At 57.1% G+C, this 17091-nt stretch overlaps 2 protein-coding genes across 4 annotated transcripts; both read right to left on the bottom strand.

Annotated features, from left to right (window-relative positions):
* Positions 1–53: 53 nt before the first annotated feature.
* On the bottom strand, positions 54–3203 carry CDKN2D (cyclin dependent kinase inhibitor 2D). Of its 2 annotated transcripts, XM_070625545.1 has the most exons (3): positions 2504–3203; positions 2086–2232; positions 54–1020 (listed from the first exon to the last, which is right to left on the bottom strand). In XM_070625545.1, exons 2-3 carry the CDS (start codon positions 2224–2226, stop codon positions 661–663), a joined length of 501 nt encoding a protein of 166 aa, XP_070481646.1. In that variant the 5' UTR covers positions 2227–2232; positions 2504–3203; the 3' UTR covers positions 54–660. The 2 variants fall into 2 exon arrangements, with proteins under 2 accessions (XP_070481646.1, XP_008535673.1); XM_008537451.2 differs by lacking the exon at positions 2504–3203 and having other exon boundaries at positions 2086–2458.
* A 778-nt stretch (positions 3204–3981) lies between these two features.
* AP1M2 (adaptor related protein complex 1 subunit mu 2) lies at positions 3982–12256 on the bottom strand. 2 transcript variants are annotated; one of them, XM_070623664.1, is made up of 12 exons: positions 12080–12256; positions 10921–11077; positions 10654–10721; positions 9238–9368; positions 8999–9146; positions 8783–8909; positions 8202–8344; positions 8049–8120; positions 6338–6496; positions 5374–5499; positions 4807–4882; positions 3982–4414 (listed from the first exon to the last, which is right to left on the bottom strand). In XM_070623664.1, exons 1-12 carry the CDS (start codon positions 12119–12121, stop codon positions 4392–4394), a joined length of 1272 nt encoding a protein of 423 aa, XP_070479765.1. In that variant the 5' UTR covers positions 12122–12256; the 3' UTR covers positions 3982–4391. The 2 variants fall into 2 exon arrangements, with proteins under 2 accessions (XP_070479765.1, XP_070479764.1); XM_070623663.1 differs by having other exon boundaries at positions 8202–8350; positions 12080–12213.
* Between the last annotated feature and the right edge of the window lie 4835 nt (positions 12257–17091).

The following is a 17091-nucleotide window of genomic DNA, read 5'->3' as shown; positions in this document are numbered from 1 at the left end:
GACGCTCGACTCCCCACTGCAGACTCAAAAATCACAAGGCGCCGGCGCTGTGGTCAGGCACAAGTCTTAATTTAATGGGTAAAAACATTAAATTATCACACACAACAATTTTTTCCATAAAGCTTAATAAATAGAATCTTTTCTTTTTTTTAACGCTGTACAAGAGACTGGAAAACAAGCTTCCAACAAAATAGGAATGAACTCATACTACCCTTTTATTGATTTGGAATACCCCCCTCCCCCGATGCCCGAAAGCAGTGTGCACACTTGAGGTCTCTCTCTGGGTGCAGCCGGCCAAGGTCGCCAGGTTCCAGGAGCCCTGGAAGCGATGACCTCACTCGGGCTGGGCTTTTAAACGCTCTGCCCTTGGGCCTCGTCTGCGGCCCCAGCAGCCCGGGGCGTGGAGGAAACTGAACCGTTTACGTTGTTGCTGCCTGCAGGAGCCCTTCTCTGCTCGATACACCAAAAGGGGTGAGAAAAAGAAATGAGAAATGGCCCTCAAACACACACACTCCAGAAATCAACACCAACAAGCCACAAACTGGGGCCCCTCCCCTTCGGCAGTGGACAGGAGGAGCTAGGGGAGAAAGTGTTTCTTTCCTCCTCTTCTGACATAGAACGCAGCTGGGTCCTGATGCCGGAGGAGAGGTTGGCCCCGGGTCACAGCGGTGCCACCGTGTGCCCCTGCAGTATGTCCATGAGATCCTGCGCCCCTCTTCCCCGAGCCAGCTCCAGGGGGGTGAGCCCCCTGGCATCCCTGTGATGGAGATCAGACTCAGCAGCCAGGAAGCTGACGACAGCGTTGTGGCCCTCCCGCACCGCCAGATGGATGGGGAGCGCGCCTGTGCCATCAGGTGCGTTGACATCAGCGCCATGTTCCACCAACACCCTCAGGGTGTCCAGGAATCCAGTGCGAGCCGCGTCATGAGCCGGAGTGGTGCCGGAGGCGTCCTGGATGTTGGGGTTGGCCCCTTGCTTCAGGAGCTCCAGGGCAATGGCGGAGCTCCCAAACATCATGACCTGTGCAGGGGCAGAGGGTCGGGTCCTCAAGGGAGGGGTTCCAGGAAAAGAGGTCCCTGGAGAGAGGGGTCATTCAGGGATAGGGAACGCCAAAGAAGAGAGGCTCTCGAGAATGAAGACGCCCCAGGGAACACAAGCCCCCGGGCGGCTGTTTGAGACCCCAGAGAACAAGGTCTCCTGGGAATAGGGACTCCAAGAAACTGGTCGCCCCCTAAGAATAGGACACCCGTCCTAGGGAATGGCCCCCTGGGAAACTTTCAAGGAATCTAAGACCCTCCCCAAGGAACCAGAGACCCCCCCCCCCAAGATATGGGAAATCACCAGGAAATAGGCCTTCTAGAGTGAGAAACTGTCCCCAAAGAACTTGACAGCCCCCTCAAGGGAAAGCAGATGCCCAGGGAATTTGAAAGTCCTTCTCCAAGGAATAGCCCCCTCCCACAAAATAGGATGCTCCCCAGGGTACCTGACCCCCTCAGGAAATGGGGGTCCCCTGTAAAGTGCCCCCTAGGGAATAGGAGCTCCCATGCAGTCTGTAACTGTTCCCCCATCAGGACCCCGCATAATATACCATGCATCTGAAAAAATTACAAAAAAAAAAAAAAAAAAAAAACCCACCAGGAATGGAGATTCTCCCCAGGAAACTGGATCCCTCTAAGAGAATCCTCCAGAAATTGAGGACGCCCTGGAGACAAATTCCTCCTTCCAGCGATCACATGCCCCCCTAGAAGCCCCAAGAAACCACAGCCACCCCAACGAAACTGAGACCCAAGGAAACCGAACCTTCAGCCACGGAATAAGAGCTTCTCCAGGGCAACTGAATTGTCCGCACTAAGAGAACAAGGAATCCTCCAGAAAAGATGGCAAGCCCTCCCCTCCCCCAACCTAAGCCCATCCACCATCACCTACGAAAGAAAGGGGACTTCAAGGAGCAACGTCAGCCCGGAGATGGGGCATCGGACCCCAGTCGGCCACCACTGAGGCCAGGACACGAGAGGGAAGGGGTCTGGGGCCCCCGTCTGCCCCGCTCCCCCACCCTGCCCTCGCCCGGGGCCGGCCGGGCCTCACCTGCAGCGCCGTCTTGCCGAAGCGGTTCAGGGCGTCGGGGTGCACCAGCTCCCGGTGCAGAAGGCGGCGCACCTCCTGCACGTCGCCTCGAGCCGCGGCCCCGCTCAGCCGGTCGCCGGCGCGGACCTCCTCCAGCAGCATGTCGGCCTGCGAAGCCCCCCGCCCCACCGCGGCGCGATCAGTGCGGGGAGCCGGCGGCGTGGCCCCAGCAGCCCTCCCGCCGCGCGCCCGGCCTGCGCGAGGCTCCCGGTCCGGCTCGCCCGTCGGGGGCTCCGGCGCGACCCCAGCCCTCGAGGCCGGCTCCTCCCACTGTCAGCCGGCGGGTCGCGAGGGGCTGGCAGCCCGGCCCAGCCCTCCGCCGCCCGCAGGGCCCGGCCCGGCGCCCGCCCCTTGGGGGCCGGGCATCCCCCCCACTCACCCTCCCTCCTCCGCGACGGGCGGGGTCTGTTCTGAGCCGGCGCCGCCGCCGCCGCCGCCTAGCCGGCCGCCAGGGGGCGGAACAAGCGCGCCGAGGCCCCGCCCCCGGGCGCCGCCGATTTGTTTTCTTACGAACTCACTACATTGTAGCCCAGCCGCGTTGCCCGGGGCGCGACCCTGCGGCGCCCCGCCCCCTGGGCCGGCGCAGCCAATGGCGACGCGTCGCCGGGGAGGTTTAGGGTGGTGGCATGGGCTGTGCCTCTCCTGATTGGCCGAGGCGCCGCGACCGGTGACCCGCCGGCTATGGCGGGGTTTTCGGTTTTCAAACTGGCCCGGTGGGCGGGAAAGAGGGCCGGTTTAACTGACCGCGGGGAGAAAGATCCGGGCCCTCGGCACCTCCGGGGGGAAGGGAGGCAGGGCTGGGGCCGCCCAGGCCGGGGTGCTATCTGTGAGTCCCGCGATGGGCACTTATTCGCCGTTCCTAGGCGCAGACCGTTCACTTCATTCATTCACCCCCTGGGCGCAGGGGCCGTTCCGGGCGCCGGGGAACGCACGTTCCAGCGACTCAATGACTGTAGATAGCGTTAGGTCCCGCGGAGAAAATAAAAAGGGAAATTGGGGTGAGCGGAGGAGGAATCACGTGCTGGCTCAGATTGAGCCAGGCCTGGCACAGCAAGCGCAGGGCGAGGGAGGCCCAGGCTGGGGCTGCCACGTGGGCGAGCCCGGGAGGCGAGCGTCGCCGTCGGAGGCGGCTTTGGCACAGGCTTTCATTCAAGCATCTATGGAGCGCCTCCTGTGTACTAGGCGCCCAATTGGAGAGCGAGCGGCGGGGGTTGCTTGTGCTGCGGGATGCCTACCGTTTAGGGCGGGAGAGACAATCATTAAATCTTTTCAGAGTGGTAAACGCTCTGGTGCTGATAAAAGAGAGTAAGTGGTAGTCTCTTGGGAAAGATAGGCGGTTGAAACAGAGAGGTCAGGGAGGGCCTCCCGGAGGAGCCGACGTTTGATTAGAGGCCTGAAGGGGAGGGATATCTGGATATCTGGGGAAAAGCGTGCCAGGTACAAGGCACTACACATGCAAAGGCCCTGAGGTGGGCGCGTGCCTGGCGTGTCCAGGAAGAGCGAGGGGGAGGGAGGGAGGAGGTGAGGGCAGGTGGGGGCGGGGAGGAGTGTAGATCAGGCTTGTGGGCTGCGGTAAGGACTTGACTTTTACTTTTAACAAGATGGGAGCCGTGGCAGGGTTCCGAGCGGAGGAGCCGGGATCGGACGCAGAAGTTCACAGGCGCCCTCTGGCAGCCATGAGGGGAACTGAAGGGAAGGGAAGGCGGGCCTGGGGACCGAGGTGCAGGCGACTTCGCTGGCCCAGAGGAGCGATGCCCAGGGCTGAGGAATGGCGATGTGTTGCCCACTCCCATCCCAGCACTTCAGGGACGTCCCTGGCATCCCCAGTCCCCAGCCGAGAAGCACACACACAGCGCCTAGATTCATCTCTTTAATGGCGTCCTAAAACAGAGGAGTGGGCGAGGGGGGCCTCTGGGCTCAGCAGCTGTGGAGGAGGGGCCCCCGTCACCCCCTAAGGCAGATCACCGCGAGAAGGCACTCATGAGGGGGGCTTCAAGTCCCTTTTCTATTTCTTCATATAAAATGGGAGGAGGGGGGGAAGCCCGGAGACCGGACAGGGGACGACGACGGGAGGCAGGGGGGACGGGATGGGGCCCATCCCTCCCAGCCTATGGGTAGAGGAAAAGGCCGACAGGTGGTGGGAGCTGGGAGCCAGAAACTGCCAAGGCAGGGGTCTGCCCTCACGCACGCCCACCCACCCATCTTCCCTCCCTGTCTAAAGTCCGCAGGTGGGGCCTGGGGAGAGGGAGGCGCATGCTTGGGCCCTTCTAGCTGGTACGAAGCTGATAATCTGCGGGGAAACAGTGAGCAGGGACCATGTCAGAACTGTGGACAGGGGACAGCGGGACAGCCCCCCATCCCTCCCGGGCCCCCGTGCTCATGATCAACCCCCCGAGGATGTAACAAGGATGGGGTCAAGCAGAGTGACAGGGACCATAGCAACAAGCCTGTTTCGGGGCAGCAGATGGGGGTTCTCTGTGTTGGCCGTGGTCCAAACCCCACCGCCACCCCCCATTTTAAAGATGGGCAAACCGAGGCCCAGAATGGCATGGTGACAAAGACGAGGTAGGTCTGGGGCCAGGCCGGGTGAGTTTTGGAGCCCTCCAAGCTCGACTGTGTCAAAACCCCGAGATGGCCCCCTTCCTCTCCTGGACCGCGTGGTGCTGGGAGCCGGGCGCTTACCGCCACTCTGGGTGATATAACGGACCCAGGGCAGGGCCTGGTAGCCGCTTTTCTCGATGATCTTCATGTATCGGACCTGGCAGGGAATGAAAGGAGGTGGCCAGGCCCGGGGGAGAGCTGGCGGGGGCCAAAAGGATCCATGTGCCACGTTGGGAGGCGAAGGTGGCACAGGCTGGGAGTAACAAGGTGACATGGCTTGGGACAAAGATGTGGCATGGCAGTGGGTGTGGGGAGGAAGGGGGTCCAGTGGGAAAGAGATGGCACAGGATACGGGGACAGACACAGCGTGGTTTTGGGCGGACGAGGTGGCACAGGCCAAGGGAATGGTGAATGGCTTGCGAATGAGGAAGGGACGGAAGTGAACAAGCTAGTGGGGACGAGGTGGCACAGGCCACAGTGAGAGGTGGGGGGAGAGGGGACCCAGGCTGAGAGCAGAAGAGGCAACACTGTGTGGGGCAGGACAGTGGAGGACCCAGGCCAGGGAACGGAGGGGCCCCGAGCCAAGAGCTGGGAGAGAGGGGAACCCACTGAGGTCCAGGAGAGGATCCCCCCGCCCGCTTCCCTCACCTGGATCCCAGAGACGGTGAAATAGGGGATCTCAAACTTGACCCCGATGGGGGGCCGGCCCTCCTCCTCCTCCTTCTCCACGCTGGGGAGGCCGAAGTGCGCACGCATCAGGTACTCCTTGCCGCCCTGTGGGCAGGCGGGCGTCAGACACCCCGAGGGGCCCCCATCTGCCCCGGACCATCAGCCCCGGGAATGGGCTCTACTCTCAGCCCATTTCACAGACGAGAATGAAAGGCTCCTGGCCGAGACTCTCAGCCGAAGCTTCTGGCTGCAAAGTCTGGTTGGGGTGGGGGGGCCTTCTAGTGACCGTCTCCCATTTGTCAAGCCCGGGTGAACTACCCCCCCACCCCATCCCAGGGGCCAATCAAATCCTCCAGCAGCCTGAGGATGCAGGTAGCATGAGCCTGCCTATTTCACAGATGGGCAAACTGAGGCTCCAGGAGGGGAAGTGGGTTTCCCAGGGCCATCTGGCTCAAAGACGAAAGGGAATTTGACCCCAGGGCTGGTTTCCTTGAGACCTGCAAGGAGGAGAGCTTAACTACCAGGCTGACTGGTTGCCAGGTTTTTGGTGGTTTTTTTGTGTTTTTCTTTTTGGCGAGGAAGATTGGCCCTGAGCTAACATCTCTTGTCAATCTTCCTTTTTTTTTTCCTCCCCAAAGCCCCAGTACATAGTTGTATATTCTAGTTGTAGGTCATTCTAGTTCTTCTATGCAGGACACCACCACAGCATGGCTCAATGAGCGGTGTCTAGGTCCGCGCCCAGCTTCTGAACCAGTGAACTCCAGGCCACTGAAGCAGAGCGCATGAACTTAACCACTGTGCCACAGGGCCAGCCCCTGGTTTCCAGCTTTATTACCCCCACAGATAGCCATGTGCATGCAGGTGTGGGTCTCCCATTTACCCTCAGCCTTGCCCTCAAGCAGCGCGGGCGGTCCGCCAGATGCCCCCCGCCCCCGGTGCTCACCGGGAAAGACTTAATACTCCAAATCACGACGTTCTTCTCGGGCACGTACTTGGCGCTGCCCACGCTGGTCTTGAAGCGTGGCGAGTCAGCATCGCTGGGCACTGGCACAGAAATCTCCACGCCGTTGGCCACTGACTGCTTCTTAAACTGCCCCTTGGCCTGTCGGGGGGGAGAGTGTGGGGCCTGAAGAACTCGCTTGTGCATTCTGCAAACATCCACCCAGCCCCTTCCATGCGCCATCTCGAGAGCCCTACGACCGTGAAGAGGGGGCCACTATCCTGCCCATTTTACAGATCAGGAAACAGAGGCACAGAGACAAAGGGCACTTTGCCAAAGCCACACAGCAGGGAACAGGCCCAGCAGATTGGAACCGAGCCTGCGTTTTCAACCATCACCCACCCTCCCTACAAATAAATGCATAAGTTACGGCATTCGGGCTGTGTCTGGAGCTGTGTGACACAGGACAAGCTTTTAACACAAGGGTTCTAAGCGTCCCATGGGTGGTAGTTGGCACTATGATTACTGCTATTATTTATTAATTTGGGGAAGGAAGTTTGAGAGGTGGGATGGGGCAGAGGACCTCCAGGCGTTCTTTCTGGAAGGCCCCCCACTTTAACGGCCCCTCCCCCTTTCTCTGCCTGCAGAGACGGGGACATTGAGGAGTGTCGAGACCCTTGCTGGTGACCATCCGCCCCACAACCCAGCTCCCCTGAGACCCCAAGACTGGGGACAGTCAGATGGATGAGCACAGACTCTTGAGCCAGGCAGAGCCGAGTTCAGCCTGCCGCCCTTCCTTCCGAGATGAGTGACATCTTAATCCTTTGGGACCTCAGTTTCCCCATCAGTAAAAAAGAGCTGACTGTAAGCCCTGGAGAGAGAAACTCTTGCTTGGGGCACCGAGGAACCCGCACAGGGCTGCGGACCGGGCGGCCAGGAACCGCAAACAACCAGATGGACAGATGTAGAAGGTTCCTGTGATAGAAGATTCTGCAGCCGCGGAAATGGATGCAGTAAGTTACAACGCCTGGGATTCAGTCTAAAATCAACGTGACGTGAATAAAGGGAGTCATACAGCCCGAGTCCACCGACATGAAGGTTGGAAACCCACAGCACGAAATATTTGTGGTTACTCCCGTGGGTGGCAACATCGTAAAGCAAAGCAAAGAAGTAAGTTGCATAAAATTCAAGATGGTGGTTCCCTCTGGGCAAGGGCGAGGCTGGAATCGGGGGAGGGACATGTAGGGGTTCGGAAGCTCTGGTCAAGCCCATTCGAATAAGCTGCGTGGTTCTTCATTATCCTTTAAACCATACAAATATGCTATATAGTTTTATATGTATTTAATATGAAAGTCAATAAATAAGTAAAATAGATTATGTCAGATGGTGATAATGGGGGGGGGGGGGAATTGAGCAAAGAAAGGAGGTGGGGAATGCCAGGGGGTTGCAATTTTAAATAGAGAAATCCGGGAAGCCCTCTTGGAGGAGGTGACATTTAAGCAAAGAGCTGAAGCAGATGAGGGAAAGAGCCATGTGGATACCTGGGTGGGTGGGGATGGAGTGATGGCAGGAGAGGGAACAGCCGGGACACCAGTGTGGCTGGAAGGATGTGAGGAGCTGAGGAGCGGGGAGGGAGGAGGCAGACGAGGTTAGCCTGGTGACCGGCTGGGCGGGGCAGAGGACGCATTGTGCGTAAGGATTCCCCAGGACCCACCTTGACCATGATCTCCACGCGGCTGTGGGAGAACTTCTCAATGACCGACTCGATCCAGATCAGCGGCTTGACCTGCAGACAGAGGAAGGGGGAGTCCTCGCCCGCCCTGGGGTCAGCTCCCAGCCGGCGCCTCCGGGCTTGACCCCGCCTCACCTGGGTGCTGAGGCGGTAGGACATGAGCTCGAAGTCACCGTCGGGTGGGATGAAGGAGATGGTGCGGTCGTTGTCGAAGCGAGAGAGCCGCACGCACTGGTGGAACTTCACGTCCTCCAGCTCCACAGACTTGTTCTTGCTCCCTGAAACTCAGGCCCGAGCGCGCTGGGTGACCCTGGGGGCTGGGGCCGAGTCCCCACCCCAACCGCCCCCGCCTGCCGCCTCCATCAGCCCCTCTTTACAGATGACGAGACTGAGGTCCAGAGTGGATGAGCCACTTGCCCAGAGTCACTCAGCCGGGCCAGGGGCAGAGCAAGGATGCGGCCCTGGGGAGTCTGGCTCTCCCGGTCAGGCTTCCAAATTCCATGCTATCCTGTCCCCTAGGATGTCCGCTGCAAAAGGGCCGGGATCCATCCTTTTCTTCCCCACCCTCCCCGTCCTGGCGCCTGGCACTGGGGGACCCAGCAGGCGCAGTGCCGGCCCTGACCGGCAGAGGGCGCGCACGAGCTGGCTCCGGAACCGGCCGCGCCGCTGGGGTCCACGGTGGCTGGTCCCCGGGGCGCCCCCCTCCCCGCGCTTACGGCCAGTGAGCTCGAAGAGCACGCGGTCGTTGAGGCCGAGCCGCAGCTCCGGCATCCCCGACAGGAACACCTTGAGCTTGATGCTGCCCACGATCTCGCTCAGCAGGACGCTGCCGTTGGCGTTGACCTGCGGATGCACACGGGGCGCGGGGTCGCGGGGTGTGCAGGGGCTCCCTCTCCCGTCCCCGGGCTGCGGCGGGGGCGGGGGGGCCTCACCAGCAGGTTCACCGACTCGATGACGTCGATGAAGACCTCGTTCTTCTTGTACTTAATGCCCTCCGAGCGCCAGGACACGGCGTTGGTGACAGTAGGGGGCACCCGCGACTTGCCCGTCTCCAGCTTGTTGCCCTGCTGCGTGATGTACCTGCAGGAGGGCGGCGGGGACGAGCAGCTGGACCCAGGGACCCTCCCCTGGCCCTCCCCGGGCAACGTCCCCCGACCCGTGGCCCACTCACTCCTGCAGGATCTTGCTGTCGGTGGTCTGGGGGAAGCCGAAGTCCATGAGCTCGTCCAGCAGCTCGTAGACGATGACAAAGTTGTCGCGGATGCTCTCCTCCTCCAGCTCCTTGAAGTATTCGGAGAACACCTGGGGTGGGGGCGGGGAGGGAGGCAGACACCCACAGAGGTGTGGCCGCTGGCGCTGGGAGTCCCCACTCATTCCCCCAGCCAGCCAACGAGCAACTATTGAGCGCCTACTGTATGCCTGTGCTGGAAAAGTAATGGTTAACCATTAACAAAACCAACAGCATCCTGGCCCCCGAGGACAGATTGCGTGGGCTCAGAACCGGCTTTGTGGCCCATGGGTCCCTGTGCCTCCGTGATGCTTACAGACTCACCTCAGAATAAGGTCTGGAAATGCATGAAATAAAATACACAGGATGGCAAAGGAAGTCTGCTATCTAGAAACGCATCTAAGCTCACAGACTCCCTGAATTCTATCCACAGGCCCCTGGGAGGTTGGGGACCCCAAGTTAAGGGCCCCTGGGAATTAGGAGGCACAACCACAGCAGAGAACCTGTCCGTCATCCAAAATTTGAAAGCCTCTCCATCCCTTATTCTGTTCTAGCCTCACTGGCCTGCTTTCTATTCCTGCCTCAGGACCTTTGCATATGCTGTCTGCTCTGCCTGGGACACTCTGCTCACAGCAACCTCCTTGGCATTCAGGCCTCAGCTCAAATGTCGGCTCCTCAATGAAGCCACCACTATCCTCCAGGCCCCTTAAGTATCACTGTGAGACCAGCACACCAGGCACCAGATAACATCCTGTTGAATCTCCTTCATGCCCTTTCACTCCTCAGGAGAGCCAGGAACAGTGCCTGGCAGAGAGGAGACAAATCAATAAATATTTCTTGTTTGTTGAAAAGTAGTTACTGAGCTCTTTCTCCGTCGTTGAGAATGGAATATAGAAAGTGCTCAATAAACTGTCACGCGATTGTATAGCATTAGTGATAATACTGAGAACAATAGCAAGCCTTGATTGAGCACTTAGTGTATACTGAGTATTGTTTCAGGCGCTTTTTAGGTACGAATTTGATTAATCTGTACAAGAACCCTGGGTAGGCCTTGTTCTAACTCCCACTTTAGAGGCACAGAGAGGGGAACTGGCTTGCTCAAGGTCACACAGCCAGGAAGCAGGGGAGCTGGGATTGGAACCCGGTTCCCTCAGGCTCAGACGGGAGCAGTACGCCCCCTTGGCCCCTGCCCAGTAAGGAGAGATGACCCCATGGCAGCTAATGAGGACAGGTGATGGGACTTTGGTGAGCCACCACAGAGCAGGTGTGGGAAAGCATCTGAGGAGAAATGGCTCCTGAAAGAGGCGGGCAGCCAGGTGGACGGACAGAGCAACCAGCCAATGGGAGGCCAGGACCTACCTCCACGGTCTTGTAGAGGAAGGAGTACACCAGTGAGGCGTTGGCGTTCTTCAGCGTGGTGGCCACCACTGCAGGCAGCCAGGTTAAGGAAACGGTGCCATCTGGGAGGGCTCGGATGGAGCCCAGACCCTGAACCCCAACCCTGTCCCCCCTCCACTTCCAGCCTGAGCCACGGATGTGCTGTGCAACTCCTGTCCTCACCCCACCCTCTCTGGGCCTGAGCTGCCACCACCCCAGGCGCCCAGGGGCCCATCCGTGGCCGGATACGGTAGAGGTTGCTGTGCTTGATCCACAGGAAGTGGACGCGGCCGTGGCTCAGCAGGGGTGCCAGGACACCCTCCTCCTCGCGCTGCATGAGCAGAGGCATGAAGTGCTCAATTTCGCTCATGGCCACATCGCCCTTGTAGTTGCGGCTGATCAGGGGCTGGGGGTGGGCAGAGAAGACCCAGTCACCACGGGGATCCGGGGACCCTCCACCTGAGGGGCCTCGGCCCGGCTCTGGCTCTTGGGGCCTGAGTTTCCTCAACTGTAAAGCGGGCACGTGATAAAAGCTAGTGGGGCAGAGCCCTCGCTGAGGACTGGGCTGTGTTCCACTGAAGCCTGGAGGGCCGCTCCCTCTGAGTTCTCACCACAGCCCTGTGAGGCGGTGGGTACCAACATCTCCATTTTACAGACGGAGAAACTGAGGTACGAACCGCGTCCATAACAATTAGGGAAACTGGAGATTGAATGAACGAAGGGAGGAAGATTACAGAAAGCAAGAGAAATGAAAGATGATCCCCGTGCATCTCTTTTCGCTCCTACGGTTCTGCCTGGCGGGCGGCAAGCAGTCAATGATCATAGGACCGACTTGGTAAAATCGTGCGGTCCAGGGTTTAGCCCCTGAAGGATTCACAGCAGGTCCACCAACACCCTCGCTCTCACCGTGATTATTATCAGGGGTGTTATTGTCACCACCGTTGTTACTGCTATTGAGTAACCAGATGAACGAGAGAGGGTTCCAGAAAGGGGCAGGGCAGCCCCAAAGGGGAACCAAGCTCTCTGCCCCTGCTGTGCGCCCCCAGGATTAAGACTGGGGGTGAGGACGGTGGTAGGCATGACAATTTCAGTTGATTGCATGCCTGATGTTTGCGAAGTGGTTGACGCGCCTCCGGTGGTATTAACTCTTTTTGGGTGGGGACGCCTGTAATGTCCGTGTTTACGGAGAGGGAAACTGAGGCTGGGAGAGGCCAAGGCCCCGGCCCCAGGAGCGCGGGTAGGAAACAGTGGAGGTGGGATTCGACACGAGCTCCCAGGCATTGGGGGAGGGGGTGTCCCCAGTCCCCAGGGCGTTCTGGGGCCTCCCCGCCTGCGAGGAGGGGCCGCTCCTGGGTCCGGGGGAGCGCAGCGTCACCTGTCGGTCCCCAGCCCCCGCGCCCAGCCTCACCTTGCCCTTGACGTCGAGGATGAACACAGCCGAGGCCGACATGGTGGCGGCGGGCAGACCCGGGAGGCGGGGAGGGAGCGCCGGTTGGAGATGGTGGCGCTGCTTCCTTCTTCCTGCGGAAGCGCCCGCGCGCAGGTGAGCGCCCAGGTGAGCGCGTCTTAAAGGGGAGGCCGCCAGGTGAGCGGCGCAATCGGCCGACGAGAAGACGCTGCGGGGGCTGGGAGGGGCGGAGCTTCGGGTGGGATTGCGGCCCCGACTCGCTTTCCCTCTGCACCTGGGAGTGCTGGTGGATGGAGACCCCAGACCATCCGTGCACCCACCATCCATTCATCCATCCATCCATCCTCCATCATCCATTCATCCATCCATCCATCCATCCATCCATCATTCATCCATCCATTCATCCATCCATTCATCCATCCATCCATCATTCATCCATTCATCCATCCATCCATCATTCATCCATCCATTCATCCATCCATCCATCATTCATCCATCCATTCATCCATCCATCCATCATCCATCCACCCATCCATTCACATTGTTTCCCTTTGTCTGAAGGGACTTGTCCTGTTCGTATCTGTGTCCCCAGTGCCCCCCACTGGGCACTCAATAATATTTGTCCAAATCATGCGTTCATTAATTCACTCATTCAGGCAATAAATATTTACCAATTAATTTATTCTCTCACTCAAATATTTACTCACTAGTAAGTCCTTGCACTCAGGAACTGTGGGGAGCAGCCTGAGCAGGACCACTGTACCTGCTTTTATCATTATTCCTACTGTTACTCTTATTCATTCCCGCCAAAGATATTTATAAGCTCCTGCTATGTGACACTGAGATGGTGAGAGAATGTTGAAAAGGGAAATGGTCATTAGGATGATGACTATAATTATCGTATTATTCACCCAACCAACATTTCTGGAGCACGTCCTGTGTGCCAAAGTGGACTTATGGGAGCTGCTTTCACTGTGGTGGTGGCGATAATCCACACTGTTGGTGACGGCTCACTGCGCGCAGATTTAGTGACGTGGTCTGTCGCGCTGTGGATGGCGACACCGACAAAGCCACTCCGCTGCTCTCATTCTAGGGAGGCTGAGAGGCACACAGCATAAAAACCAAAGAACAAAACGATCCCTGATGGGGACGGGAGTGCCGATGACAACTGAACTGGCCTGGGGGCGTTGGGAGTGTGTGTTGGAGAATGAATGGGGGGCTGTGTAGCGTGGAGCTCAGGGAAGGGGCTGACATTTGAAAAATTTCCACCACGACCTTATGAGCGGGACAATCCAGGAGAAAGTCTCTGTGCAGAGCCTGGCTCAGAGCTGGTACTAATACTGTTTCTGTTGTTGTCGTTTGTTTGTGTGCTGGTTGAGCGTGCAGGCTCTAGGGGCAGCTGCTTGGGCTCAAGTCCCGGGTTTGCAACACTCCAGCTGCGTGGCTTTGGCACCTGTGGCCCCTCCCTAGATCTCAGTTTGCCCATCTGTGAAATGTGGTTAGTAACTGTAGTTTCCTAATTAAGTTTTGGGCTTTTTTTTTTTTTTTTTGGTGAGGAAGATTGGCCCTGAGCTAACATCTGTTGCCCATCTTCCCCTTTTTGCGTGAGGAAGATTGTTGCTGAGCTACCATCTGTGCCAAGCTGCCTCTATTTTGTATGTGGGATGCTCCCACAGCGTGGCTCAATGAGTGGCGTGTAGGTCCATGCCCGGGATCGTGAACCTTCGAACCCTGGGCTACCTAAGCGGAGTGTGGATTTAACCACTGTGCCACCAGGCCTGCCCCTCTGATTAAGCTACAGTGCAGATAGTGTGAGTTACTAGACACAACGTGGTGCTTGGAACAGTCGACACTCCTGTTATTATTATTTGTTGTCGTTATTGTTTACTGTGTGGTGGTTGAGAACACAGACACTGCTGAATTAGCAACAACATTCCTAAAGTTAGGAAAAGTTAAGGCAGGGAAGCCAAATCAAATGGGGGGAAAAAAAATCCCAAACCGAAAAACAAAATCATATTAAATCTTTGTTCTTGAAGATAAAATGAATTTTCTCATTTTGGCTTTTGGCTACAAGAGAAAAAACTCTGGATTTCTGCCTTGTAACTATGTTTCCCTACCAACGGGGACAAAGGAGTTTAATTTAGAAAATAAAAACCTCCTCCTGGAAATAGACCGGGACAGTGTGAATATTTCCTTCCAAAAACTCATTGTTGAAAACAAAAATCGTTTACATTGGAAATGCGTGTGACAGGAGAGACTTCGATCTGTTTCTTTTTGATCTTAAATAAAAATAAGAAAACATGAAAAAAAATACACGCAGGATGCCAAAGTCTTAGTAGAAAAAAAATCCAGGTAATAATTTTAATATTGATTCCATGTTGAAATGATAATAATCGGGTATATTGGGTTAAATTAAATATATTATTAAAATTGGGGAGAAAAAGAACACAGGTGCTGGGGTTCAATCCTGACTCCACCAGCGGCTGTGAGGTGCTGGGCTAGGTGGTTGTCCCTCTTATGCCTCAGTTTCCCGTTCTGTTAAATGGGTGTAACAGTCATGGTGTCACCTCCTGGGGCTGGGATCTCTGAGTCACAGGGCCTAGGCCCCCTGCCCGTCCGTCAGCTGTCGGGACCGGGTTCCACCCCAGGGCTGCCTGCCATCTTAGCGACCTCAGGAGTTGGGGGGAGGGAAATAAAGGAAGGGAAGGGAAATTCAGCCTCAGCCTGGTGGGGCCCCTCCTGCTCCACAGAGGGCGCCACTCAGCTCTCCCAGGCGTCGCCCCCCATCCCCTCCTCCCTCTTCCCCCAAACCCAGGCCCAGCCCTTTATCAGCCCCTGGGAGTGGACTGGCTTGTGGGCCAGGAGGGAGAGGACCACAGCTATCAGCACCGCCACTCCCCTCTCCGCGTATCTAACACCCGCAGTAACACAAGGACATGCCCGGAGCTCTTATGTTCCGACCCTTCCTCGTGTCTTTTTTTCCCCCCCATTTGCTATTTTTGGCCTCGTTTGATTCGATTCGGGTCTTCCCAACTCATTCAAGCCCTAAGGGAAAGACCTTCCTGTCTTCTTGGGGTGGAAGAAGCAGAGGCACAGAGAGGTGAAGCCACTCGCTAAAGGCCACACAGCGGGGAGGCAGTTGAGCCAGAATTGGACCCAGCCTGCTCCCGGCTGCTCTGCCGCCTTAGGGAAGCCGATGTGCCCATTTGACAGATGGGAAAACCGAGGCTCTGCGGGGCCGGAGCTAGAATTCCAGTCCTGCAAAGCGCAAGGGTTTATGCTGCCTCTGCCTGAAAGAGGGGTGTCCTCCGCGATGCCCTCCCCAGGGGGATTTCGGGTGCTGCCTGCCAGGCCCCGCCCCAGCCCCAGGACCACTGAACCCCTGAAGGGTCCTTCTCCCGGGCCCCGAGACGTTTTCAGACAGGAAATGGAACCCCAGAGTCTGGGCCCAGTGCCCTGGAATCTGACACTCAAGGCCTGTTTGACTGAAAAATTCATGAGCCCGAAAGCTTCAGTGGGGTCAGAGAACAGAGGAGCCCTGTGTGCCCAGCTGCCCTGCCTCAGCTGCCACCTCCCCCATCCCCAGGGGCTTGTGGCCTTGTCCCAGTTCCTCCTAGATGCCTACAGCCTGGCCCAGCCTCCTACCGGGGACCCTGCCTCTAGGCACCCCCTTCCATCCCTTCTCCACACCCCAAAAGGGATCCCCCTGAGACTCACAGCTCCTACGGTCCTCCCTCACTCTTATATCCCCCATGGCTCCCCATTGCCCTTGAGCGACCTTGCCCGGCAATTAAACTTCTGCTGACCTCTCCCATGGGTCCTGCCCCAGACACTCTGACTTCCCTAATTTCAGTTCCTCTTTCTCTTTCCCTCTTTCCTCCAGCGCCTGCCCTTTTCACTTTCTCCGCCTCATCCTGGGGTCCCCTCTTGCGGAGGCCTCTCTGACTTCCCACCCGTGTCTAGGTCGGATCCCTGCCCTGGGCTTTCCCAGGGGCCCCCTGCTCTCCTGTCACAGCGGTGTGGCTCCATATTTTTTTAAAAAAAAAAAACACTTTTACTGTGGTAAAATATATATAACATAAAATTTACCATCTTTATTTTTAAGTACACAGTCCAGTGGCATTTAGCACATTCACATTGCTGTGCAGCCATCCCCACCATCCGTCTCCAGAACTTTCTCATCTTCCCAAACTGAAGCTCTGTCCCTGTTAAACACTGACTTCCCCTCCCCCTCCCCCAGCCCGTGGCCCCACCTCCTCCTTCCTGTCTCTGTGGATGTGACTCCTCTGGGGACCTCCTGTGGGTGGAATCAGACAGAATTTGTCCTTTTGTGACTGGCTTGTTTAAATCAATTTTCTGAAAGACAGTTTTCATTACCCAAGAAATACGTGAGTACTTTCTCTGGTCAAAGATGGAGAGAACATTATAGATCAGGAGAAAAAAATCCCTTTTGCCCCTTCCTACATCCTGGTCCCTCCGACAGCCCCTGGCATGGTCAGATCTTTCTCTGTTAAGTTACAGGCAGGGGTGTGTGTGTGTGTGTGTCTGTGATCTGTCACATCTCCCTCTCTCTCTTTTCCCCATACCACACACAACTAACCAGCTAAATACAACTTGCTATTTTTACTCGACAATAGTTATGGCTGAAGGGTGTGGAGCGTGTGTGGCTTGTGAAGTCAGACTGCGTGGGTTCAAATCTTTATACAGCCACGTGCTCACTAACTGTGTGACTATGGGTAAATTACTTAACCTCTCTGTGTCACTTTCCCTGACTGGAAAACAGCTATAAAGTTTTCATATAAAACACTTAGTACCTTGCCTGACGGTGAGTAAGCTCCCCATAAAGGTTCACGCTTATAATAACCACCTCCTTCTTTCTTAAACAATTTTAAAATTTTCCATTCATAAAGTGTAACGTGGGGCTGGCCTGGTAGCACAGTGGTTAAGTGTGCACATTTCACTTTGGCAGCCTTGGGTTTGCCAGTTTGGATCCCAGGTGCGGACATGGCACC

This window comes from Equus przewalskii, chromosome 6, assembly GCF_037783145.1.
Source record: "Equus przewalskii isolate Varuska chromosome 6, EquPr2, whole genome shotgun sequence".
NCBI classification, from domain to species: Eukaryota; Metazoa; Chordata; class Mammalia; order Perissodactyla; family Equidae; genus Equus; species Equus przewalskii.
The sequence above is the reverse complement of the archived record's forward strand: the minus strand, read 5'-3'. Positions and strand labels throughout refer to the sequence as shown.

Excerpts from the sequence above, each read along its gene's own strand:
- CDKN2D (XM_070625545.1), bottom strand. The coding sequence starts at position 2,226 with ATGCTGCTGGAGGAGGTCCGCGCCGGCGACCGGCTGAGCGGGGCCGCG. Across the intron at positions 1,021-2,085 it reads TCGGCAAGACGGCGCTGCAG|GTCATGATGTTTGGGAGCTC; the intron begins GTGAGGCCCGGC and ends GCCCCTGCACAG.
- AP1M2 (XM_070623663.1), bottom strand. The coding sequence starts at position 12,121 with ATGTCGGCCTCGGCTGTGTTCATCCTCGACGTCAAGGGCAAG. Across the intron at positions 9,369-10,653 it reads TCCTCTACAAGACCGTGGAG|GTGTTCTCCGAATACTTCAA; the intron begins GTAGGTCCTGGC and ends CCCCCACCCCAG. Across the intron at positions 8,910-8,998 it reads TCGAGTCGGTGAACCTGCTG|GTCAACGCCAACGGCAGCGT; the intron begins GTGAGGCCCCCC and ends GTGCATCCGCAG.